The 27,365-nt window shown below is 45.0% G+C and overlaps 1 protein-coding gene and 1 long non-coding RNA gene across 3 annotated transcripts in view; one reads left to right on the top strand and one right to left on the bottom strand.

Annotated features, from left to right (window-relative positions):
- Window positions 1–9,426, bottom strand: part of LOC309853913 — a 254,206-nt gene extending 244,780 nt beyond the window's left edge. The window contains exons 1-2 of the long non-coding RNA XR_014306025.1: window positions 8,858–9,426; window positions 7,698–7,800 (exon numbers count right to left, since the gene is read on the bottom strand). This is a non-coding gene — a long non-coding RNA (uncharacterized lncRNA). The remainder of the gene's footprint in view (window positions 1–7,697; window positions 7,801–8,857) is intronic.
- A 216-nt stretch (window positions 9,427–9,642) lies between these two features.
- GNAO1 (G protein subunit alpha o1) overlaps window positions 9,643–27,365 on the top strand; it is a 166,323-nt gene continuing 148,600 nt past the window's right edge. The window contains exons 1-2 of one of the 2 annotated variants that reach the window (XM_082712515.1): window positions 9,643–10,548; window positions 10,771–10,813. In XM_082712515.1, the coding sequence (XP_082568641.1) occupies window positions 10,431–10,548; window positions 10,771–10,813 (161 nt within the window). In that variant the 5' untranslated portion in view covers window positions 9,643–10,430. The remainder of the gene's footprint in view (window positions 10,549–10,770; window positions 10,814–27,365) is intronic. The other variant, XM_082712514.1, reaches the window with a different exon arrangement.

Here is a 27,365-nt window from a genome sequence, read left to right as displayed (position 1 = left end):
GTCAAAATCAGATTTGGTTGGTGATGGGATGAACTTAACAATCAAGTTCCAGAGACTAGACCGAGTCTGTCAAAGTGTAGTTTTCATACTATCTACATCTCAAGATTATGTAGAGATATATGTTTAAATGCAGGTTTCTAAACCCTGTTTCAGAATAACTAAATCACAATTTCTAAAGGTAATGACCCAGAACCTGCACTTTTAAAAAGCACTCTTGGTGATTTTTATACACATTAAAGTTTGAAAATGACTATAGACAATCACAGTGGAACTGGGCAGGATAATGGATCCACTCAGGAAAATCTCTAAATATGCAGGCAAGACATGGTGTTAAGGGAATTTGGCAGCAAGCAGATTGTTCATATTGACCATTACGGGGGTGGGAGGACGGTCCTACAATATTAACAGATGGAAACCAAACTGGAGAGATGTATTAGGAGTTGGGGATTAGCAACAGGTAAAGTTTCAAACAGATGATAAACTTCAGAGATGTGGCAGCTTGTAGTAAGTCAGGCAGACTTGGGTTTAAGAACTGGATTCTAATTTCTACAAAGTTGAAAAGATCAAAGTAGAACTCCAATCCCAAAGCAGAGTCAGAAAGAACTTAGACAGCCCATTACTGGAATCAGTCACATGGACGAAAGTAAGAGGCAACTCTGTAGGGTCAGAGTTAGCTCAAAGGAGGACCAGCATGGAGTTTGATTTGATGCTCAGCTACCAAGCAGCACATCTAGGGGCTCTTGGACTTCCTTGCTCACAGACTGGATCAGTCCAGGATCCATTACAAGAGTTAGCTTGCTCCAGGGAACAAGACTGCAAAGGACCTATCTGACCCAACTTCCCATTCCCTACTTGAATTCTGCTCCAGATGTAAGCCTCAGGATGTTGCCACAGGGGTGACAGTGGTTCTTCTCAGCAGTTATAATGTAGGCAGCTAGCTGTGAAAGGGGTTGAGTCCTAAATAGAATAGCTCCCCAAGGGGAGTAAGGAGCAACTGGATCCTGGAGTCAACAACAATTGTCCTCACCCCAAGAAATTCTGAAACGTCACAGTCTAGTCACTCCAGAGTAGAGAATCCAGGTGTTCTCTGTTCCGTCCACTTTTCTTTAAAATAGATTACTTTTGTAGTAAAAGAAAAACTTTAATTTTTATCTCACCATTAGATGAACCCATAAATCCTTGGTTCTTGTGAGCTTAGAGCTTGGTATCTCTAAAGTTGTGAAAGCATATGTTGAATTCCTCTAGTCCCTGGGTGAAACTCAGCAAACAGGCAGGGAGCAACTAGTATTCTCTAACAGAGTGCTTACTAATCTGGCAGATGTACTCTGGGGGTGTGGGAAGTAAGTGAAGCACTGGGAGAACTGTTAGAGCCAATGCCAGAGAATATCACAGTGGTAGTACTGAACAGATCTAGTGGAGGTTGTGGAGAAAAGGCTGACCACTTGGCAAGCGTTTCTGCCTCTTTGGTTACTTACCACTGGCTGTCTCACTCCTGGAATATGGGAATCCCTTGGCTATCCCTCTTCAGCCCTGTGAGATGTTCCCCACTCATTCCATTCACCCATGAAGAAATACTCTCAAAATCAATTGGGTGGTGATTATGAGCCATTATCTGCCTGCTGTGCTGAAAGGAATATGAGGCAATCTGTAGAAAACCTTTCACGATGGGTGATGGATGTAAAAAAAAAAAAAAATCTAGTGTATCTAGGAGTGGTGTCCCTTCTAAGATGAAAAATCAAACTCAAGCTAAGGTCCCTTCATAATACCGGCTTGTCTTGTTTACAGAGGTGTTCTATTTCTAAAGCAAATGACTTAAGAGGTATGGAAGATTCATTTTTGATCCAAAGAGAGGAAAAGAGAAAAGGGAACCATTTCAGAAGTGGAACAGGTGGGTTCATATTCAAGGACTGAATGGATTTGTAACATTTTCTCACTTTGCTCCATTAAAGGGGCCGACTGATCTGCCTTCTAGAGCCTCCCCAATGTTACTCTCCAGAATCTCTGTCCACTTAACTCAAATTTAGAATTACGTAGGAAGAATACAGTAGGTGCCTGAAATTCAGTTCCTTGATTGAGGAAATGAAGCCCTGGAAAAAGAACTGAATGTCCCAAAGTTGGCTGAACCAAGACTGAAAGTTCTGTCTCTTGATTCTCAGTGCAGTGCTCTTTATACTCTGCTGCCTTTCTTGCTGCCACTTCCTTTTAGTTTTCGAAATTACTTTCATTTATTATCTGTCCAAATCTATTGGGACTAAAGCTTTCTACTATCTTCCTTTAACAGCTATACATCATCTTCTCCTAGTTTCTAGTTGTTATCTTTATGAGAGAGGGGGTGCCCCCAAACATGGAGAGTATTCTGATAATTGTGCACTACAAAAATGATTTATGGGATCACGAATTGCTTGGATAAGGTCCATTTATGATGATCAATAATATCTGAAAGTGCAGGGGAGGATTATTGAGTAAAGCAAAAACTAACCAAAATGTGAATAATACAATTGGTCTGGGTGCTATTTCACAGAGCAACTTTAGATATAATCTTTGAACCTTAGATTGCAGGGAAGTAGCATGATATGGCAGGAAGACCACTGTCTTAGAATGTAGAAAATTAGGGTGACCATCTGATCATAAAATTTACCAGCTGGTCTTGAGCAAATCACTTGAACTTCTCAAAGCTTAACTTTGTTATACATGAAACGTAAATAGAAATCTTGGCTATTTCAAAGTTGTTGAAAAGATCAAATCAAATAATGTCTGAGAGATTGGTATAATTCAGACGACGTGTACCATGATGCCAGGGGACCATGTGTGTTGTATTCCACAGTTTACTCGCGACACCTAGCACAGAGTCTGGCATGTGGTACAAGCACACTGAACACGTAGAAAATAAATAAAGCCAATGATGGGGGAAACGTCTTTCTTATCACTATTTTCTTGCTGGAGAAATGTTTATGGGGGTAGGGGGAGTCAAGCTAAGTACAGGAGTGGAGCAGAAATGGGAAAGGCAAAATAGAAAGAGAAATGATTGGTGTCCCCTCTTTCCTAGAACAGGAGTAGAGGTGGTGGAATCAAAAGAAAGGACGATCAAGCCAACCAATTCTTTCCATGCCCCATTCATCCCACCTCATAACCAGAGATGGCAACGTTGATTATTTTTTTTTTTTTCTTTAAGATTGCTTTTGGGCGGGGCAGCTGGGTGGCTCAGTGGGTTAAGCCTCTGCCTTCAGCACAGGTCATGTTCTCAGGGTCCTGGGATGGAGCCCTGGATCAGGCTCTCTTGCTCAGCAGGGAGCCTGCTTCCCCCTCCCCCTCTGCCTGCCACTCTGCCTACTTGTGCTCTCTCTGTCAAATAAATAAATAAAATCTTTAAAATTTAAAAAAAAAAAAGATTGCTTTTGGGCATTCACCTCATTAATTTTGGTCATTTTAAACTACTGCATTCAGTGTTTTTACTGAGATCTGTTATGTGTTCCCTCTTTGGTCATTAGGAACAGCACTGCTTTTTATTTAAAATGTATATAACTAATTCAGAGTCCTCTTCCTCCTTTTTCTTTCCTCTCCTCGTAGCCCTCTCTGAAAGCTACAGTGGCCATGGGGAGGGGTAGTAGACGACAGAGACAGCTTGAGAAGAAATCAGTTCAGTTCTTTTCTTTCTACTTGAAGCTCTGAATGATTCTAGTTCAAAGTCCTCTGGGATAGGTGTCTGGTTAAAAATGTGTCTCTTTGAATTGCCCTTTTTTAATTTTATAGATGTGTGCCTATCACACACATAGGAATTTCATTAAAATGTTTTTTCTCTGTCACAGAGGTCAGGGTTTTTCAGGCCTTTGGGGAACAGACAGCATGCCCAAATGTCTGCTCAACTGAAGACGATGTTACCCTACTGGAACAGCATGTTCTTGATATTTGGCAGGCCTTGGGAACACCCCAAATCACATGAAAAGGATGGAGAAGGGTCACAAAATTAAATCGGTCTAGTCCACCTACTTCTACCTTCAACCCACTTCTAATAGGTTTGAATTAATTAATGTCTCCCCAGTCATACTTGTTACAGCCAGTTCAAACTGGGATTAACTGGACAGAGATAAAAATCCTCCTACTTTTTGCTTTCACAAATACAACTGACAGGAACAAAGAGAAACATCTCTATTTGTAGAGAGCAATGTGATGATAATTCTTTGGACCTTGAAGCTTACAGAAGACTAATGAGATAATGTCTAAAACGTGCTGGAGCTGCATGCATGAAAGGCTCTATGGAGATAGAAAATATGATAAATAATGCAAGAAATCTTGGTGTCAGGAAATCTCCTGTCTTCTGGAGGACTTAGTAAATATTAAATTAATACTTTATAAACAAGTACCTGCTAATCTTATCTGTCAACTTCAGCCAAGGGAGGTTGAAAAGTACCATTATTCCCAGCATAAAAAAATAAGAATCTTGACTTCTAAAGAAAGATTTTCCAAGAAAATTCTAACACAGACCATGGCTGGTAGGTGATGCCTTTATATTAAGCCAAGCTTCCAACTTTAATTTCTGCTCTTGGTCAATCTTATCAATGTGAAAGCACCAGTCTTAGCCCCTCAAACTTTCCACTCAGTCTGAGCCAAATGCATCCCTGGGGGATTCTCCTGCTATCCTAAATTGAGAAAAATCATAAAGCACACCCTCTTTGGGGTTCTTGAACTATCAAAGTACACTCAACAAATAATGTTCTCAAGAGTGACCACATAATGGATTTCAATAACTTAAGAGCTCAATTCAATTACCTACAAGCCTTAATCTGCTCCTTCATGCAAGTCCCTTCATTTAAAAAAATACACAATACCTTCATTTCTTCCCATAGCATCTTTTATTTCTAACAATAGAAATAAAGAAACAACTGTTTTTTTTTTTCATGAACTCTACAAAATAACAAACAAGACACAAAATTTAGCAAAGAATTTTCTAATGGGGCTTCAAAAACATTTAGCATATGCTCTCTTCTCACCAGCTCCCAAATACCAATAAATCTCCCATTTATTTATTTAAACTCAGTATCATTTCAGTTTTTAGAACCTGACTTGAAAAAAAGCTACTACCTCTTTGAACTTAATCTTAAAAATCTTCCCAAATCATCAAGTCACAAAATTTCTACTCGAAAAATCAAAAAGTCTCAGAGCTGGGGAGAACTTTGATAAGTGATCTGATTTAACCCTTGCCTATAGATATGTGAATATGATTTACCAGTATTAAGACTGACAACCTGTGGAGAGTGGGCCATGCTTGACCTTTTGGGACATACACAAAGTGATAGGACAACACCTTCACCTCAAAGGAGTTGCTGTGTTTCCAGTGATGTGGTTCCCGAAGTGCATCAGTATTACTTGGGGGTAAGGTATGATTATAAAAATGAACATTCCAGGTCCCATCTCAGACCTACTGATTGATAAAGTTTGAGGACGGGACCCAGGAATCCACATTTTTTTAAAGCATCCCAGGTAACTCTTAGCACCATTTAACATTTGAGAACCCTTGTTCCAGTAGGTCTGAGAGATGTGTTCAAAATAATATCAGAAAAGTGTTGAATAGGGACTAAATCTGGGGGCCCGTCCTCTAGGGACATAAACAGAGATTTGATTTAAAAAAAAAAAAAAAAAGCATCTCCTTCATTCATGTCAGATATCCACCAGAAAACACTAAGTCATCTCTTAGCCCAACCCCAGATACTTTCCCAAATTATATTGACCACTAAGTTAAATTGTGAGTTATCAATTTCATAATAGAAACCCTTAGCGCACAAGCTTAAAATCTTTAGTGATCTATGATTCTCCCTAAAATGCCTAATTCACCTGACATTTAGTATGGATTCATTTAGTTCATGAACCACACGTTTTAGCCTATTTTCTTCCCACAACAGTAGTGTTCATAAGGAAGAGCAATTTTTTTTAAAAGATTTTATTTATTTATTTGACAGATAGAGATCACAAGTAGGCAGAGAGAGAGGAGGAAGCAGGCTCCCTGCTGAGCAGAGAGCCCAATGCAGGACTTGATCCCAGGACTCTGGGATCATGACCTGAGCTGAAGGCAGAGGCTTTAACCCACTGAGCCACCCAGGCGCCCCAGGAAGAGCAATTTTTATAATCCTTTCCTTTGGCAAAAAATATGAAAAACTAGTAAACATAAAGTTGAATTTGGAAACGTGAGATATTTGAACTTTAAAAAGTAAGCTCCTAGCAGAATTAATTGGCACATATAGATTCTGTATAACGTACAAGATCTAGCACTTTCTGTACAGAAAAGGCACCTGGGGAGTGGCCATCAATGCAGATTGCAGAGGAGTCTGACTCCATAGAAGTAAGACGGGTAACTGAATTTTTAAGTAGCACCCCAGCGAATTCTGATGTGAATGGTTTTGAAAAAAACAGTCTTAGGGTTTCAAGAATCCAAGTTTATACCTACCTAAACTTTCTTTTGAATCTAAATCAACATACTAAACACAGAAGATTATCAATATATGCATATTTAATTAAGGTAATTACAAATGAGAAGAAATAGGGAAATTCAGCTCATCTAATCAGAGCCCGCATTCTATAAGTCAGATTGTAGGTATCATAAATTCCTGTCCTCCAGCATTAGGAGCGCATGTAGTAAAAAGGCAACTCAATGTAGGCTTTTACTGTTGCCCCTTTTAGAGAGTATATAGAACATTCTAATTACCTACTTTTAAAACTTAAAATATGCTGAACAGTGTGTGTATATGGTAACGGAGAGAGCGGACTGAGGATTCGGTAAATGCGCATGATTCTTTGGCCAAAAGCAATAATCAGAGAAACATAATTCTGGGGATCATACAAAATAAAAGCAAATGGAATCTGTCCTTGATCATTCCTGATGTCAGGATTGTAATTTCCCCATTCCTACAGGAATTAATTGTGGACAAATTAAACACTTGCAGTATTATCTAATTACTAATAGCTCACAGAGAACTGGGATGTTGTCATCTTGACTTCCTTTGAGGGGGCAAATACGTGTGGGTTCTGGGGCTATTATATAACGTTTTATTGCCCAAATAGTCCACAAACCTATAAAAGGAGCTCTGGTTTATTACTTAATGATGGCCTAACCTTAAACAAGTTATTCGCCCCTTCAGAGACTCAGTTTTCTCAACTGTAAAATGGATACCCGGGCTGATCTGCACTCATAACCCTGGCTCTTTCCACTCCTCCTTGCCATTCCCCACAGCACAATGCCTAACTGAGGTTTACATGGAAACATCCTAAGAGATAAGTTTTACAAAAGCGTTCTATGAGCTGTAAGGCACTATACAGATAAAGTGAATTATTCTTAGTTGTTGTATGAAGTCTAGTTATAAAGATGCAAAGTGACCCAGAAAAAGAAAACATGCAGACAAATCTGAAGTTACTACATCTGTGGTGCCTAGAACTTTACCTAGGGCAGGACAGATAGGTGCTTAGTAAGTACTGAGTAAATAAAGCACGCACACCAAAAAAGAAAGAAAGAAAAAGAAAAAAAGAAAAGAAATACTGAGAAAGGATAAATAAAACTAAAAGCAAGGATAGTTTGATTTAACCATTCCCCCAAAATTCGTAACAATTCCCTACAAGGCTAACATTTTAAGAACTATCTGATGTGAAAGAGTATTAAAATGTAGGACTGACCTGGCCCATCATCTTCAAAAAAATGATTATATTCTTACCTCTTTGGCCTTTCAAATGCAGCCGCGTAGACAGTAGAAGCTGGGAGAAGTTGCTGAAATTTTTTCCCTTTATCAGATAGATCTGCATAATCATCCTAGCAACCTGTAGAGGAAATAATAAATTCTATAGAACGTTGGGTACCCAAGCTCTGTTTTGTATCTGAAAGGCTGATTTTTAGTGACATACTGATTTTTAAGCAAACCAGATTTATCTCTTAAGCTCCCCTCCCCAGAGACACACCAAAAGAGGATGGAGTCAGGAGAGGTATCGAAGAAGCTATTTATTTTATAAAACAAATTCTTTAGAAGCCCTTTGTAGGTTTCCTAGAATACATAAAATATGATTCAAATTTAAATATTCAAATTGCATTACAACAATTTGTAATTGCATTACAACAACTGTTGACATAGTTATTCATATAAAGAGACAAATAACTCATTAAAAAACTCTAGGGAAAAAAATGTTTTCTTCTGGGTGGGCCTTAACTAGTTCTCCCCCACCCAACTACCATTGCAAATATATTTTTATGCTGGGTAACATCTCCAAAAACAGGAATGCTTTTTTCTATTGTTGAAATGAAACAAACAAGTTTGCTTTCAGAGTCACAGAAGTGCCCAACTGTTAAAGAAAACGTTTTCCACTGGCCTCTTGCCTGTCCTATCCCCATGCAACCTTTCCTATTGGCCCCTTTCTCTAGGAGGGCCCCTGGGGCTGTCTGCGGGAACTAACTGTAAAACCATTTTGTGCAGTGAAAACTGGTTTTTTCAAAATCTCAGAGACCGCCCAGAACATGCCTGATTTTTGGCAAATATGTACGTGTTTCCTCGGTATTTGATTAGCTGCATGCTAAATAACTGACCCCGGTTTCTGGGTCTTCATTTGGAAAAAAGAAGAGGGGGAAAGTGTTCTAAAAATTGACAAAAGGGAGAAAATCTCTTCTGTCACCAAAAATCTAAAATTTATTTTACGTATTTGTGTTTTGGGGAAGGGGCAGGACAAGGGAATTCAATGCAAAGACTCCAACCAAGCTAAACCGTTCAAAATGAGCAAAAGCGTTTAAACTCTAAGTAGAGCATAAGCATGTGCTAGGAGCTCATGAAAACCTGTCCCTCCCGATCAGAAAGCTTCCCAGGGTGGGACTTGTGTGCTGGGCTGATACCTATGGCCGGGAATCTCGGAACAAGGTCCACGACGGCACGGGGAGGAAGAGGCTCCTTGAGAACAGGCCCTGGCTTTGTCTCATCCTGATGTGTTCCTCTCCTCACAGCTTCCTGTCTCACATACTAGGTGCTCAGTTAATGTTGGTGGGTCGCAGGAAGCGGACAATCCGCATCTGCCCTCATGCCCCAGGCGAATTCTCGGGAACGCGGGTTTGCTCAGACCCACTGTCTCCTCGCGTTTGCTGAGGTCACTTGGTCCCGGCTGCTACGGCCCCAGCAGCTGGAGAGTAACAAGAAGCCAAGCTACCGGAGCCAAGATGGAGCGGAAGCGGGAGAGCTAACTAGGCGGCGCGGGGCGCGAGCTGGGGGGCCCACCTGACCGCGTCACCGGCGGCCCAGTCCAGCGTTCCCATTGACCAGGAGGTCCACGCCGCCCGCGCGCCAGGCGGGGGCGGGGGCGGGGCGGAGGCAGGGAGGGACGCCCCGGCGCGCGCCCGGCCCCAGGCTCCGCCCTCTTCCAGGCCCCGCTCGCGCCCACTTAGGGGAGCCGCGGGCCGGGGGCCGCTGGGGGGAGGAGAGGCAGCGCCGCGCGCGCCGCCGCCAGCTGACGCGGTCCCCTGCGCGCGCGCCTCCCCTGGCCCCCGCCCCTCCCCGTCCCGGGGGCCCGGCGCGCGGCCCTGCTGACGTCAGCGGGCGGCTTGCGGTGCGGGGTGCGCAGAGCCGCTGGCGCACTCGCGCGCTGCGCTCGCCCCCTCCCCCGCCCGGGCTGTGGCGCGCGCACTCGCTTGCTCTCCCTTCATTTTTTTCTCCCCTCCCTTCCAGCCTCTCTCTCTCTCTCTCTCTCTCTCTCTCTCCCTCTCCCTCTCGAGCTCCCGCTGCCCGCGGCTCCCTCGCGCTCTCCCTCTCTCTCCGGTAGCCTCCACCGAGCGATGCGAGCTTTGGGAGACAGCGACGCCGCCTCCCGTTAGAGACCTGCCCCCCGCCCCGGCCCGGCCCCCTGCCCAGCCTTGCTCTGCGCGCGGGGGTCGGCAAAGGCGCCGCGGACGCACCGTCGGCTGAGGACCCGCGATGCACATGCACTAGCAGCACCCCCTCACTCACTCCCTCCACACCCCGCGCCGCCGCCGCCTCCTCCTCCTCCTCCGGCAGCAGCGGCAGAAGGACCCACCCTGCCCCCCACCCCACCCTCCGCCGGCTCCGGCTGCGGCTCCTGCCTCAACTATTATTTTATTTATTTTGGGTCGTGCACAAGCCTCAGTGCCTGCAGCCCGCGCCTCCTCGGACCGCGGGTGCCTCCTCCCTTGGCCCCGGAGCCCCAGACCCCGGCCACCTTCGTCTCGACACCCCTAGAGCCCGCCAGCTGCCGCGAGCCTCCGCGCTGGAATCTTGTTAGCGGCTGTCTTTTTGGGGGGTTCTGGTTTCCCGACATTTTTGTTTTCGGCCAAGGGAAGGATATCGTGGTTTTTTTCCCCTTTGAGCCCAGGCTCTGCTCTCTGGGGGGGGTGGGGGGCGCGCCGAGCCGGGGAGCCGTGCCAGCCGAGTCGTGCGGGCTGTGGCAGGGAAGGGGCCACCATGGGATGTACTCTGAGCGCAGAGGAGAGAGCCGCCCTCGAGCGGAGCAAGGCGATTGAGAAAAACCTCAAAGAGGATGGCATCAGCGCCGCCAAAGACGTGAAATTACTCCTGCTGGGTAAGGACCGGGGCTGCCACCCCCATCTCCCGACCCCGGCCACTCCGCACCCACCTCCACCTGCTCTCCCACCCTATTCGTGCCTGGGAAGACCTGGTCCCCGATTTGGCACCACTGTGTGCCTAGGATCGTCCACCCTCTCGCCTGCCTTACCCCCATGCCTCCCCCCCCACTTCCCCTAAGCTGACACTCACCAGTTTTTCCCCCTGTCTGTCCCAACAGGGGCTGGAGAATCAGGAAAAAGCACCATTGTGAAGCAGATGAAGTAAGTCCCTGTGGTCTTAGGATTTGTACTTTTATTAATAATTTTTTGTCATTTGTATTACCTTGCTCATTCTACATTGCTCTCCAGGCCTGGTTTCTGATTCGCACATACATACACACACACACACACACACACACACACACCCCTACCTGGATTTGACTCCCCTCCCCCCCCCCCCCGCCCTACGTTGGTTCTGGGTCCTCCACCCCAACTCCCAGGTGGGTGGGTTTTTTTTTTTTTTTTTGCCGGTGGGGGGGGGGGGATGGAGCGCCTGTAGTTGTATGAATGACAGTGTCCGCCATATTGATCAGAACATCACACTATTGGCATGATTATGATCATTACTCTTCTTGGGTGTATCACTACCTTCATTTCTATCTCTGTCTCTGTTTCATTCTGTACTTCTCTCTCCTCCTCCCTCCACCCGCCCCCCCCCCTCCATTTCCACATCCTTAATCTCACTTGCCCCTGCTCTTCTACTGGGGCAGTGATTTTGAACTTGACTAAAAGATGGAGGGGACCCAGCCCTAGGCTGGGGTGGAGGATCAAGTGTCTGCTGTTCAGGGATTTGGTGCTGAATTGGAGGTTGTGGTTTCTCACCCCCCCCGCCCCTCCCCAAAAGGACTAGGGTTAGGAAGGGGTTTGTGGTAGGGAAGGGGTATGTGGTAGGGAAGGAGATGGGTTTCCAAGCAGATGTGACTGGCACAGCTGTATCCAAGGCAGAGGTGGAAGAGGGATGCTGGTTGAGGCTGAATGCCAGTCCCTTACTTCCTCTCCCGGCCCCCTGCCCCCCCCCCGCGTTGGCTCTTCTGATAGGGGCAGTTTTCCTTCACTCAGTGGCCTTTATCAATGTATTCATTTACACTCTGCATAGGCCATTTTCCTTGTAATGTACCCACAATGCGGATTTCAGGCCCCATTTGGCCGCCCCCTTCTGCCTAAGATATCAGTTTCCCCTCCTAATTAACTGGGGGTGGATTTGAGTGATGGTTGAAAATTTAAACAAAATGGGATATTCCTTCCCTTCCACACTTTCTCAGTAAGGAGCCTCGCCCCTCCTTCCCACTCTCAGGCTTGCTTCTTGCCCCATCCACTCGGCGATTCCTGGTGAGCCCACAGGAAGCTTTGCTTGGGAGGGGGTGGCCTGCGGGGAAGGGGTGTGCGCCCTCACGGCCTCCTGGCCCTGCTGCTTCCGTTGGGCTGTCAGTTCGGGACTGAGGAGTTCGTTAAGACCGTTTAGCGAGGATTCCACGTCGCTTTGCTGTGACACCTTCGTGCACACACAGCTCCTAATTAGGGGTTGCTGTGCAGTAAACAAAAATGATTATTTTTCAACTTGACAGAATAGCTGAAGTAATTGCATCCCGTAGGAAAACAATGGAAAATAAAAACCCCTTTCGCGGAAAGGTGGGTGGGAGACGAAGCATGCTTGCGGTTTCAGAACCAAGATGCAAAAAATCTTGCATGTGTAACAGGCATGACAAGCGGGTTCTAGGCGGCGCCATGATGGTAGGGAGTAGCGACTCAGAGACAATTTCCCCACGTCTGCCTGACATATTCTTATTTTCGTTCGAGAGCTCCCTGGGGCTTTCTTTGCAGAGGCCCCTTCGGCTCGCCGCACCCCTCTGAGCCACGGGTAATTTGGCCTGGGGCTTCTCTGGAGCTTGTGCAGCCCAAATGGATGGGGAGGCGGGGCTTGGGGAATTGCTCTTTGCAACAAGGTGCATGTTGCATCTTCCTGGAGCCCTTGCAGGTCGGTAAATGCAAGCAGCGCCACCCCTCTCTCCCAGAGGGGGATGTTTCAAAACTTCAGAAGTCTGTAATCTGCAGTGGCGGCCTCAAAGCCGGGTAGAAGCCCCAGCCACCGGGGCTGGGTGAGGTTTCAGGCGTTGCAAGTGGTGGACAGCGCCCAGCTGAGGCCGGAAAAGTCGATGGGGCTCTGCTCGGTGGCGCTCGGCTAGGCTCGGTGCGGACTGGGCGCGGGGCTCGGAGGGATTCGGCAGTGTTCGGAACGGAATCGGGGCTCCGGCGGAGAGAACCGAGCCACTTCGGAGGGGGTCGGAGGCATTCGGAAAGGCTCGGGGAAGGGGGTGGGGGTAGTCTGCAAATTAACTTTCCATCCAGCAAGGCAACTCCTTACCTGCTTTTTTTCCCCCGAATGTGTCCCATAAATTAGGTTGATTTAATAAGAAGTTTAAAAATACATACCGAGTCCCCCAAAGGGTACGTCGCCTTTTTTATTCAAAGAGAGCTGAGTTCTCTGAGGAAATAGGTGTGCCATTTTAGAATGAAAATTCCTAATTATATACTGGGGCAGGAAATCTTAAATGAAGGCTGCATGTAAGCTTTCCGGGGAAAGTCTTATGTGTCTTATGTTTAGTTACACTGAGGAGGGGGAAAAAGTCAAGCCTTTGATGTTTGAGATGGTTAAATCAGATATCAGCATTTCTTCTCTTTCCCCTGTACCCCCTACTCCCCACTTGTCTTACTCCCACAGGACACATTTTTGGAGAAAAATGTCAGACAAAACTGAGATTTTGTAAGTAAAACTATTAAATTTTTTTAAAAATACACCAACTCTTTAGGAAATAGGCTAGGTTTGTTCAAAAGGTCAGTGTAAAAGATTTCTGGCCGTGTAAATTTTGCTGCAAGGGACCCTGCCATCCTGTCCTCCTGAAGCATTCATGAATGGTAGCTTTTTTCTGTGAGCCCTCCAGCTTGGCTCGAAATCAGATCAGGGCCTTGTGCCAAGCTGGATGCAGGACTTGTTTTATTAACCACAAAATGTGGGATTGGTGTCACTGTATCCTAGTGACAAATTCTTTTGAGTCCTCCCTTGCAGAGATGATTTTCCCAATCGCCACTTGACTGAGAGTTACTTGAGTCAGGAGACCTGTACTGTGGGTGGGGTGAGGCCCAAAAATCTGGGTGACATTTGCAGAAAGCACTTCTGGACTTCCCTGTGTAGTGGGATTGGTGACCAAGCTATCAGGCCATATGTATGAATTAATTTAGATGCTGTTTTATTTCACCTGGATAATGAAATTAGAGTTCTGCATGGGCGATTGCCCTGTGAGAATTTGATGATTTCCTAATGGGGTCTGGGGTTTAATAGCTCCTGTTGGATTGAGAGAAAGAATATTGATATTCAGATTTCTCCAGATCCTTTTAAATCAGCATTTCCAGAAGAGCAAAGAGCCATTCCTTTGAGCCTGTATTCTCAACTGTGTGTTGTGACGTACTGATTGGAAGGAATAGGCTTCCATATTTAAATAGTAAGTGAAGTTATATGACAAAGGACTGAATAGTAGATGCTGCTCAGAACAAAGTATTAACACCCACTTCAGGCTAAGAACGTTGCAGGGAAACTGACCTTTGAAATTCTTTCGCTTGATGCATGTTATAGTGGGAAACCTCCATCCATTTAAGAGGTGCCACAGATGAAACCATCATTTTCAAAGCCCGATCCTTAATGCTTGATTAAAAGTTTCTTTTGAACATAGCTTGCTGGGGTGTTTTTGTTTTGTTTTGTTTTGTTTTCCTTTGCATAGGTGATCATGAGTTAGCCTTTGGGAGCTCTGTGTCAGACAACATTTCAGTATTGAGAAATAAACAACAATCATTGACACAGCACAAACAAAATTTTACACACACCATGAGTAATCAGTGACCTTTTTCAATACATGGTATTTACATAATTCTGCTCATTAGGAGGCCAGGACCTCACCTACGATACGGCCTCATCATTTTTGCACTTTATTCAGACTAATCAAAAATTTAAAAGGAGGTATTAATTTTATTTAATTACCAAAACACTTACAAAGAGCTCTCCTGAAGAATCATATTTTATGAAGTGTGGAAGGAACAGAAATATCATTTTAAGGGACTTCCCACTTTGTGCCATGACAACTGTTAGGGCTACGTACCTGATGAAAACAAAAAAACAAAAGAACTCGTGGAGTTGCTGTAGGTACCACAGTTCACCCTCATTTGAGGTGTTGAGTTGTCTGTGATGTCACACTCAGGCTGTCTGGTTCTGGAGCAGTAAGTGGATTTTAGGAAGACAGAGAGTTGAAAGGTGGCACTGAGGCGTGGCCTGCAACCTGCTGGCTTTATATATAAATGGACACAGTAAAATGGGGCACTTGGGGTGTGTGCTTTTTCCCAAAATGCTTGCTCGGTGCCACTGTAAAATAAATGGCAGGATTTGCCAGGTGAAGACGTCCTTTCTCATACAAATATCCCAGCCCATACGGCAGGTTCTGATTCTGAGGACAGACCCCATCCTGCTGGGGCAGGGGGTCTTCAGTCACCACCTGCCACCAAAAGCTGGAGGTGTCCTCCCACCAGCTGACCCTGCCTTTGTAACTTGGGTGTCTCTGCCTTTGTAGCTTACGTTCACAGCAAGTCCGTGTTCATCCCGCACGCTGCCATGCAGCACCTGTATTAAGTGGCAGTCATGTGTGGAAGGGAATGACCACGTGCAGCCATTACTCTATAAAGGGCAGCTGTCTAAAAGGGTGTTTCCTGCACATCCCCGAAGGGTCCCACATGGTCCCACGTGGAGGCAGCACTCTGGAGAGCTACTCTTCTTAGAGCAGCTCTTCTTCCTACTTGTTAGTTCTGGAGTCCTCTCTTTGGCTGCTTTGCCCTTCCCCCTTCCTCCTATCTCCATGTTTATTCAAATGGATGCACCTTGCTCTCTGGAGACCGCGTGAGCGCAAACAGAATGTCAGATCAAGTAGCAGACGAGTTCTCCTTTGCTGATGGATGGTGCTTTCTCCCTGCTTACTGTTCACTGAGCTGTAAATACCAACAGACCTTCCTGCCAGAAGAGTAGTAAACGGTCCACCTGATCTCAGGAATCAGCCGCAGAACTCCTGAACCCCAGTTACCTGTTGGACTCTGAAGTAGAATGTGTCTGCTTGTCGAAAGGGTTGCGCCTGACTAGATTAAATGCATGAGGCTTCATTCTGGATCGACATGGTTCTCACAGATTCCGGAGTTGCTGTTCTCTCGGTGTGGGGCTAGGTTAGATGCGCAATGCTCAGAGTCAGAGTACGGTCTTGTTTCTCTAGCACTTGGAACTCCCCAGATTGTGGCGTGCTCCTCAGAGTGCCACATCTGCTAAAGATAGGACAGGTCACTCGTGTTCTTCAGTGACTCACAGTACCCTATCTCTGTTCACACTGGAGATTCAATATGAGCAGAATACGGTCCTGGTTTTCTGACATGTGGTCAGTCCATCTGGATGCAGGGACTTGATTTCCTGTCTCCCAGGGTGTCTTCAGGCTCTCATTTCTTATGAAGCTAGACAGACCATTATCACAAGAGCCACATCGTGATCTGAAAGGCAATAGGCAAGCTGGGAAAAGGATGATTTCAAAATGAGAAAACATTTTGGAAAAGGTTACCCCCAGACTTGATACTGGCAAAGAAGAACTTTTGATGTTGACAAAAAAAACCTCTGTGTGTGTCTGTACACATACTACATGAATTTAAGAACAGCGGGCACTATGGATAGGGCACTTTACCTTATGGACTGCATCACTGTAAACAGCTTAATGGTGCTCAGATGATCTCCATTCTAAGAATTTCTTTAAATTTGCATCACATTCTTATATTATCCTGTGCTTCTTGCTCATACACAATACTGGCTAGAAAAGAAACCATCTAACAAATCCGGCATTAGCATAGAGGGATAGGAGAGGAAGGAGCAGTGGCCTGTTACTGGTTCGAGCAAATAACTGGTTTCGTTTTTTAGAGAAGCCGTTTAGCATGCTTCTCTAAAACTGACAGGTGATTAGGAGCACGGACTCCGTAACCAGGCTTCCTGGCAGAGCAAATCTTTGCTCTGCCACTAACTTGGTGTGTGTCCTTAAACAAGTTGCTTAACTTTTTGTACTTCAGTTTCTTTGCCTGTAAAATGGGGCTGATAATAAAAATACCTAATGGAGTTGTTGGGAGCAGTAAATAATGTAGTGTATGAAATGCCCATATAACAGTGTTCTAAAAATCATTATACAAATGTCAGCTCTAGTTTTTATTCCTTTGACTGATTAGTGGGTGTTCCTTTCCCATATGGAGTTCTCTTCTGAAGTATGTGGGCCTTACCTTCCTTGAAAGCCAGAAGGGGAGTGTGCGGTTCATGCTCATGGCTTCTTCCCCTTGCCTGCTCTGCACGCTGTTATATAACACACTGTGTTGTCATAACTGATGTGACATTTTTGATGGTGCAGCTGCTTCAGCCCATGAGGCTGGAGTGATATTACAAAGAGTGGGAAAGAGCACTGGACCAGGAGTCAAGACAAGTGGCTCTCCCCCTGCCTCTCTGAGGGGGGGAATAGCTGCCCCCAGCTCCTTCCCTGTTCTGACCAGTCCGTGAAATTGGGAACTTTGATGAGAGGTTCTAAACATAAAAGCATCAATTACAGTTCCATCCTGCAGGGGTCGGGGGTACCTGTGAAAGCTCTTTGAAGGCCAAGAGAATTGCTGAATAGCAACCTCAACCACAAAGCTTTGTCAGCCAAGAAAGTCCTAGTCCTAAGAGGCATTTTGAGGAAACCACCTCTAACCAAACTTTTCATGCAGATGTGGTTCTCAAACCAAAGAGGAGGATCTGAAAGTATCCTGTTAGTAAAAAAAAGGATGTTTCTGGGAGGAGAGCCCCAGTGACATGTTAGAGGGAGAAGTGGTTTGTCTGTGGCTTCCAGGATTCTTAGAAATGGAGACAGCCTGGCTCTACCAGGGTTGGCTGCAGGTAAAGGAACTTGCCTGGGGTCAGGTCCCTCAGATCCAGGGACTAGGAGATTTGCAGATCAGTAAAAGGGGAGGATAAGGAGAACTGTGTTTTAAATTTTGACTTATTTCTCTAATTTGACTTTGGACAGGTCATTTAGACCCTGTGGGCCTCAGTTTGTTCATCTCTTAAATAGAACGTGGGCTTTCACCACAGAATTTCTCAGGCCTCTTTCAGGTTTCTAGCTCTAAGATCCAGTAAATGCAAAGAGAAACCTAGAAGCCTGAAATGCAAGGGGGAATAGTGGGAGTATTTACCGCCCACAGCTTTTATCTGCTGAGCCATCTTTAGTTCTAATTTTCTTTACAGAGAAGAGGAAAAACATTGTGCTTTTCATAGCACAAAAAAAATTAAAGTAAAATAAAATCCTCCAAGGCTAATAGTCAGTGCCCTGAATTTGTCCCCCTACTCACTTAATTTCTCAACCAAGAAGGAAGAAAGAGAAAGGGAATAGCATGTCAGGATAGTACATGGCTAAGAACTTACCCTGGATTCTCTGTCTACATCGTAGCCAACTGAGAGGTTTTCTATGGAAAATTGTTACTTTATAGGGACAGCTTCCTTGTGCCATAAAATCAACCCTGGGTCACCTGCCTCCAGGATCTCAGAGCACTAACTATATATTGTCAATTAATTATGTATGTAATAGATCTGTCTTCTTTGCTGGCCTCAGTGCCCCTTCCTTACCACAGCTCCCTAAAGCAGGGATGGTGATTTATTTTTGCTCATAATACAGCCCAGAGCCCAATGTCTGACACACAGGAGGTGCTTCATAAATGCTTGATAAGTGAAGAGAAGAGAAAGAAATGAGGTTCACAATGAACTCAAACTCACTTGTACATAAGCCAGAATAATAAATAATATTGGAAGACTTTGATGATCATAGCATTCATAATTTTCAATGCAATCCATTATCCTCTCTTTTTTTTCCCCTCCCATCAACCTATGAGGAAAAATAGCCATCAACTCCCAGCTTACAGATGAAGGAGTGAGGCTCAGAATTTGGGTGGCTTGCTCAAAGCCGCACAGCTTTGTAAGTGACAGTGATGTATTTAGACCATGATGTGGTTACTTCCAAAGCCCATGTCCTTTCCGTTCTAACCCTACGGGGTTCTTTCTAGACCACCACCAGTGTGGGCAGGGTAGAGCTGGCAGACGGGACCCAGTACCCATCAGCAGCTTTGGCTGAAGATAGGGGCTGAGAGAATAGCAGGTATTTGATTGGTGCTGAGTTCCTTTTGGAAATGGAGGTGGTGGCCGTCCTCACATTTGACACTGATTCTGACACCAGCTTGTTCCCCAGCCACCATCTGGACAGCTCCTGAAATCATTTGCTGGTGCTGCCTCGGAAGTGTGGGCTCTTTGTGGGTGGCAGGAGAGAGAAGCTACCACTGAAGACTTTGGCTTTGGTAGAAGCAGGTGGTTCGGAGGAGACTTGGGAAAGACAAAATAGTGTATATACAGCCTTTCAACCATCCATCCATCCATCTATCCTTCAGTCAATCTGTCTTTCCACCCATAAGTATTTACTGAGCATCTACTGATTCACTGGACATGTACATGGTGTCATGGAAGTAGAGAGGAAGGTCTAGGTCCTTGCCCTTCAGGAACTTAGCCCAAAGGGAGTGACATGTAAAAGATGATTATACTTCAGGTCAGGAAGCCCATGAGGATGAAGGGCACCATCTCTAGGCAGGAAGTTCAGGGAGAAAGTGGCCTGTGGACTGAGTCTTAAAAATGGAAGGTAGCTGGCCAGGTGGAAAAAAGGAATGCCAGGCAGAGAGACCAACATGTGACAAAAGCTCTAAGATATGTCAGCACATGGAGCAGGATGGGAGTGTAAAATAACTCAGTTTGATTAGAGCATAGCCTCTAAGAGGACTGTCAGAGATGAAGGAGGTAAGAGGAAACCGAGATAGACCATGAAGCTTCTTGTCGGATGTGCTAAGGACTTCAGATTTTATTCTAAGTACAATAAGATGCCACCAGGAGGGTTTTTTGTTTGTTTGTTTTGTTTTGTTTTTTACTGAAGTTCAATTGACAACATTATATTACGTCCAGAGGTTCAATGTAATGATTTGATATTTGCGTAAATTGCAAGATGATCACCACAGTAAGCCCAGTTAACATCCATCACCACACATAGTTACAGATTTTTTTTTCTTGTGATGAGAACTTTCGAGACCCATAAGGGTCTAAGGAAATGGGTGGCAGGGTCATTTCTTGCACTTGAAAAGGATCACATATGTGGACTAGAGAGAGTCATGCCCAGAGGTTAAAAGACCAGGCAGAAAGTTATTTTTGTGATCCAGGTGGGAAAAGATTAAAAAGTAACTTGAAGCAGTGGAATGGGAAAAGGAAACGGACTAGAGATACTGGGGGAATGGGAAAATTGAACTTATTTGATAATCAGGTGGAAGTGCATTGGGGAGGAATTTCATTTTATTTATTTATTTTTAAAATTGTATTTACTTATTTAATAGAGAGTGAGCAAGCACAAACGGTGGGGAGGAGTGGGGGAGAAGGAGAAGCAGACTCCCCACTGAGCAGAGAGCCCAATGTGGGATTTGATCCCAGGACCATGAGATCATGACCCAATCCAAAGGCAGACACCTAACCAACTGAGCCACCCAGGCATCCTGAGGAATTTCATTTTAAAGGATATAGACAAGGGGGAGCCTGATTGGCTCAGTCAGAAAAGATGTGACTCTTGATCTCAGGGTTGTGAGTTTGAGCCCCACACTGGGTGAAGTGATTACTTAAAAAATAAAATCTTTAAAAATAAATAAAGAAAGAATACAGATACAAATGAGTTCAGGATTCCTAGTTGGGCTACTGGTGGGGTGGTAGTGCCATTTCCTGAGATGAGCAATGCAAGAGGGAGAGGGAAGGCCTGCAGAGAAAAATGATGACTGACTTTGTTCATGGTGGTGATTCTTGTGGATCATCTAAGTGGAGATCCCTGGCAGGCTGTCAGATATGTAGGGTAGGACGTAGGACACACCTGGGGAAAAGGGTCCGTGTGGGATTCTGTGCTACTGTGAGCAGTGGGAGCCATGAAAGTTCATCACCTCACCAGGCTAAGCGAAAAGGCAGAAGATGCAGCCCCCACAACACGCATGCGCCCCAGCTCCAGGATGTGATAGTCATTTGGGAAGAGGAGCCTGTGAGGGAAACCAAGAAGGTGATGAGCTAAAGGACGGAAAGAAAACTGAAGTGGAGCAGCAGCATGTAAGCCAAGGAAGGAAAGAATTTCCAGAAGGAGGAGGCTGAATCAGATACTGCAGTAGTCAAATAGGCTGAAGCCTGACAGGTACCCAGTGGATCTGGGAAATTGTTGGTGAACTTGGCAAGAGCAGTCCCAGTGGAGTGGCAGGAGGAAAGCCAGACTGCAGTGGGCATTAAGTAAGTGGGACTGAGCATGTGGTGGCCATGAATGGAGACCCCCGGAAAAGAAAATGGGTTCTCGAAGGAGAGGGACAGAAGAAGGGAGAGAGGGAATAAGGTTGAGCAGGGGCTTTATTTTAATAGTTTGTTTGGTTAACATGGTGGGACCTGGTTCTGTTGAGAGGCAGGAAGGAAAGGGCCCATGTGGAGGGAGATGTTGAAGGTATAGGAAAGAAGTAGTAGAAGGAGCAGAGGATGGGGCAGAGATGGGGTGCAGAGTATGGTTGGGCAAGCTGGTATTGACACGAATGTGTGTCATCTTCCCTGAGACTGCCAGAGGGCAGTGAGGCTAGTGAGTGCATTGAGAAATATTTGGAAGGGGGCGTGTGTCATCTTCCCTGAGACTGCCAGAGGGCAGTGAGGCTAGTGAGTGCATTGAGAAATATTTGGAAGGGGGCATGATGGGGACAAGATGTTGAGGGGGTTCCTGCCTTCCCTTTTATTTTGCTGAAGTGAGAAGAATTGAAAAAGCAACTGTGCTCCTTTACTGGGACACCAAAGCCTGGTAGTCTTTCTTTATTCAAACCTTTCATTTATTCATTTACCCAGTATATATCTAGCACCTGTTATGTGTTGGGCACCATTCTGGGTGCTTAGAGATTCAGTGGTGAACCAGTCAGGTGCCAGGGGACTCAGGCAATAACTTCATAAACAAATAGTCAGGCATTGTAATTGCAGACTGTGAAAATTTTTCTGGAGTCACACCTTTGAGTAAGACCTTACGCTGATCACCGAGGGATTCAATTCCTACCCTCGAGAGAGTTGAGTCAGTTGAAGGAGACAAATTGGTGCCATGAAGGCCCAGAAGAGGCAACGGTGGAGTCTGATTTGGACAACAGCTTAGGATCACACATGCCTCAAGACAGCTAGGTGGAGAGATGAGAGTTCAGTGGATACCCATTGATTTACCTTTTCCAGGCTGTTCCAGTGAGGCTGCCGGTCACTGCCCCCCTGCCACTGGAAGATAAGAAGTGGGTGTGTGACCCAGGCCTTGCCATTCACAAAATCACATTTTCCTGGCCACAGTGACTGGGGGATGGGATAAGACTCAGTCTAGGCCAGTCAGAGTCCTTCTTTGGAATTTGATAGTCTGTACGAAAAAGAAGCTCTTCTTCTGGGATCCCAGCAAGATTCTCCCTGGGTTGGAATGATGAAAGCCTGGAGCTGTCCGGGGCCCTGTTTCCACGTCTCCTTTACTCTGCGAGGAGGAAGCTTGGCTTATTATGGGAGAGACTGAGGTGTGAGGGAGGGAATGAGGAGAAGGCAGAATAAGACGAAGGAAGCCAGAAAGACATCTAACAGTAATTATTATAATCTCTGAAGCTGGCTCTGTGAACCAGTAAATCCCTTTTTTTTACGTAAACTAATTTCAGGTGGAATTGTTCCCTTGTCATCCAGGAAGAAGAAACAGTGTGAGCTAAGCCCAGAAGGAGGACTCAGACATGCAAGGCGCCATCAGGGAGCACTGGGCAATCATGTGACCAAAGGGCTTGTTGGGAATTTGAGGAACGGTGGTTAGAAAGGAAGAGCGGAGCTAGATTGTGGGGTTCCCAGACTGCCTTGCTAAGGTGCATATACTTAGAACATAGAGTAGTGTGTACTACCATCCATGGTAAGGTAGTAGGGTGCCAAGTCAGCAGAGCTTGAAGAGGAAGACCAGTGGAGATGCTGAAAAGCAGAGGGAGATTTTTGTAGTCTGAACTGGGAAATTGGAAGGAACCACAATGAGGAACTGGGTGGGGAAGAGATTGAGGGAGGCAGAATGGGTGAGACCTGGTGTCTAGTTAAGCATGGGGAGAAGAAAGGAGATCAGACAAGTTCTCCCGGTTTTGAACCTGGATGTTAGAGTTTAGTGATGCCATCAAGTCAGGAGGTGTAGGACCAGGGGGTGAGGTAGTAGACAGAAGAGGGCAAGTCAAAGTACAAGGGTGAATTTTGAGTCCTTCCAGGATGACTTTTGTATTATGCTCACATCATTCAGTGGTTGTGTTAGGAAGGCATTCTGGCATTTAGAAGAGAGGTCAGGGCTGGAAGGAGGATTGGGCCCAGCTGCCCTGCGTGGTGAGGCCGTGAGAGGGGGAGTAGCTCCCCTGGGATGAGTATGCAGATGGAGAGGAGAAGCCCCCCCCACCCCGATGTGGAGGGAAGCAGGGACATCTGCCTTAGGTAGGCTCATAAGTAGCTCCCCCTGGGAAAAGAGGCTGGGAGTCAGAGGAGCAGGAGCGGTACCCCGCTGAGAACTCCAGAGAGGGAATGTGCTTCCGGAAGTTCTGTGTGGCTGTAGGGCTCTATTCCATGGCACTGCCAAGCTAGATAAGGACTGAGAAAGGGCCATTGTATTTGGTGACCATGGCTATTATTGGCCTTTGGAAGAGCAGTTTCAGATAGAAGCCATCCTCAAGATATTAGGGTGGCTAAGTCTGGGCTAGGAGTAAAGAAACCTGAATGCTACCTCAGCTCTGTCCCTATTTAGCTTGGTGGCCCGAGGCAAGTTCCATACCTTCTCTAGGCCTTAGGAGCTTCACCTACAAAATTAGGAAACCGGATCGAATGATCTGCACACTCCTGCTCAAGTCTTGAGGTCATAATTTAAATTTTGCTGTCCAGCAAAACAGATGTTTTTGTGGCAAAGGAATTCCCCGCCTTCTCCCTTGGCCACCCCCAACTGAGATAATAAATTATAACAAAATTAAGCTTTCAGAAGTCTAGTGCTAATTGAGAAAGAAAACTGGGACATCAGCTCAGGGAATTGTGGACACCAGTGCGTGTGCATCCACGTGTCCTCTCCACAGAGCGTGTGGAGCCCTGTGAGGTAGGACTTTGTCTCCGCATGCTATCACGGTTTACAGGAGCAGGATTCTGTGCTCCTCTTGCTTGGGGAGGAGTGCTGAAGATGATTCTGGAGTGCAAACACAAAACAACTTTGGGGGTCCTCTCTCTGAATTCACTGGCTAGGAGAAAGAAGGCTTATGAACCTGAGCTAGCTGTGTGGGGGAGCTCCAGCCAGGGTGGGCGGAAGAAGAGCCAGAGAGACCCATGCCTCAGGAGAGAAACAAGCCTGAGGTCACTAGAAGGCAAGGGCAGAGGAGGTGGCAGCTCTGTCTCTCAGGCACTCTGTGGCCCTGTCGATGCAGAACTTTGGGGAAGGGATGATAGAATGACATCTGTTCTGACCTGGATGTTAGAATGGCATCTGGTCTTACTACCCTTTTTTTTTTCCCGTGTGCAAAAAGGTCTGTCATTTTTTAATCTTTTCCTAAAAGTTTCAATTACACAAACTTTCCTATTCCCTTCAATGGGTCCTGTTTGTTCACTCTGAATACTAGTGGAAGACAAATCATGTGTTCATTCTAAGTTTCTAGGAACGGAGCTCTTAATAAGACTGACAGCTTCTCTACCCTCAAGGATCTTACAGTTTTAGAGAAGGGAGACAGACAAGTACATAAATGAGTAAGGTCATTTCATACAGTGATATGTTCTAAAGGAGGAAGTAAGATTTAAACAGAAGAGAGTGGTTGGCAGAAATAAGGGATAAGGAAGCGGGTCAAGAAAGATCTGAGGGTAAGGGGTGCCTGGGAGGCTCAGTCGGTTAAGTGTCTGCCTCTTGATTTCAGCTCAGGTCATGATCTCAGGGTTGTGAGATCAAGCCCTGTGTCGGGCTTCTAGCCCAACTGCTTAAGGTTCTCTCTCTCCCTGTCCCTCCACTCCTTTCACCCTCCCCTGTGCACATGTGTGCGTACTCTCTCTCTCTATCTCTCTCTCACCTAAAAAAGGAAGAAAAAAAGATCCCTGAAGCAGAAAGAAGGCTAGGGAAGCTGGACCTTAGGAAAGGAAAAGTGACACAAAATGAGATTAAAGAGGCCTGGTGGCCATGCAGAGAGAGGCATTTGGGTTTCATGCTGAATGCCATGGGTGGTTGAAATACAGGACAACTTGACCTGACTCGTGTATAAAAAAGATCCCTCTACACTCTGAAAAAGGCAAATCCATAGGAACAGAAATCACTTCACTGGTTTCTACGGTTGGTGGGAAAGAGAAATTGACTACAAAGGGGGCATGAGGCAACTTTCAGAGTTGATAGAAATAATCTGTCTCTTCATTGTATGGTGGTCACTCAACCATGTATGTTTAACAAACCTCATCAAACCATACCTTAAAAGGGTGAATTTACTGTAATTAAGTTATAATTCAGTAAATCTGACTTGTAAAAAGTACATCATTTAATCAAAAAAGAAAAAAAAGGAAAGAGAATTGCAGTAAGCCTTAACAAAATTCCTTTGGCTGCCAGGTGGAGGATGGAGGGAGTGCACAAGCCTTGCATGCCTGACTCAGTGCCCTCATCGCTGGTCTTAGAGTTGAGCTATATTATGTGCTTCTCCCGGTGGCTTTCTTAGGGCAGTTTATTGATATGTGTTCCCAGTTTCTCCGTTTACTTAGCTCTCCTTTACAACTGACTTGAGAGCTCAACAGGGGTAGAAGCCATCTGCTTCCTTCATGTGGACCCATGGTAGATACTGTTACATATTACTGTCCTTACATCTGCATGGTGCTTGAGAGCTTACGTTCACTGTCACCTTTGGGCCTTAACAACAGTCCTGTCAGGCCATATAATCAGTGCCTGTATCCCCATTTTAAAGACCAAGAAACTGAGGGGGAAAGAAGTAGCAGTATCAGAGAAGCGTGAATCTTGGAGATCTTAGCTTTGCCATTTGTGGACTATCAGTGTGATTTGGGGAGCATTATTTAGTCTCTTGGAACTTGAATTTCTTAATCATGAGAAGGATGAATAGGAAACACGTTACAGACACAATGTGAGGATTAAATGAAGTTAACAGAGCTAAAAGCACTTAGCACATAGTTGAAATTCACTGTTGCTATCAGAAAAAAGAGATCTATTCAGGGTGATATGGTCTGTACCAGTGATGGAGCTAGATCCCAGTTCTTCTACTCCAGGTGTGTCTCTCCTTCCGTCATATCACTCAGTGCATCCTTACCAGTTGGCAGCGTACTGGTACTGGGCTAATTGATTACTCTTCACCAAGTCAGATCCACCAACGCCATCATTGATTAATTCCACAAATACTTACTAAGCACTCACCATGTGCTCGACACTGTGTAGGATATGATGGTGAGCCAAGACGGGATCCATCTCTGCCCTTGAAAATGGAGATGCCCTTACAGTTAATAAGCATTATAGCCAGGTAAGAAGTGGAAAATGCTGAGAGAACACCTACATCAGTCTGGGGTGTTGGGAGACTTCCTGGAGGAGGTCACATTGAAAATATCTTTTTTTAAACAACAACAACAAAAGCGTTTTAATTGTGACATAAATTAGTATACGTCCAAAATGCTAATTTGTTTTAAAAAGCAAGCATTCATGTAACCATCACTAGGTTAAAAATAGGATGTTGCTAATGGCCAGGAAATTTCCTTAAATATCCCTTTTTGATCACAGCTTCCTCCTTTACTCCCTACCTCCTGACTTTTGTGGTGTTTCCTTATCCTTCTGTAGAGTTTACCACCCACATATGTATCCTGTACTCATATAGTTCAGTTTTTCCTGGTTGGAATGTAATTGGACTCATACTGTATGTCTTTCCTTCAGTATTGCATTTGTATTATTCATCCACATCGTGCATGGCTGTATGTCATTTATTTTCATTGCTATAAGTATTCTATAGCATTCTCTTCTGAATATTTATCATTTTTCTGTGAATTATTTACGAATATTTATGTACATTGATGAATATGCTATATATTATTGACTTCACAGTACACATCATTATTTACCAGCTATGATTATACTCTGATGTATTTATCCATTCTACTGTTGATATGCCTTGGGGTTATTTTGAGTTTTGGGCAGTTACAAAGAGTACTGCTAGGAACACCCATGTGGTCATAAGACACGTGCCTCTGTTGAAGTGGTCTTTGAAATGAAATTGCTGGGAATCTTCACCTATATTAGATAATGCCACATTGTTTTCCAAAGTGGTTATTCGATTTTGTACTGTGCTGGCAGACAGGATTTCTGTTATTCCAATCCTTGCCAGTATTTTGTATTATCAGAATTTTACTTTTTTGCCAACTGTATAGGTGAACAGTAGTGTCTCACTATGCTTTTACTGTACGTATCCTTGTAAAACAGTACAGATTACTGATGATATTGGTCATCTTTTTACATATATATTGGGCAGTTGATTTCCCCTTTTGTGAAGCACGTGTTCTTTTGTGACCTTGTAAATTAGGTTGTAATTTTATTATTAATCTGTAGGAGTTCTTTATATGTTCTGGAGACTAGTCCTT

The sequence above is a fragment of the Mustela nivalis genome (genome assembly GCF_964662115.1).
Source record: "Mustela nivalis genome assembly, chromosome: 18".
Classification (NCBI taxonomy): Eukaryota; Metazoa; Chordata; class Mammalia; order Carnivora; family Mustelidae; genus Mustela; species Mustela nivalis.
Note: the sequence above shows the minus strand (reverse complement) of the source record. Positions and strands in the feature narration are given on the sequence as shown.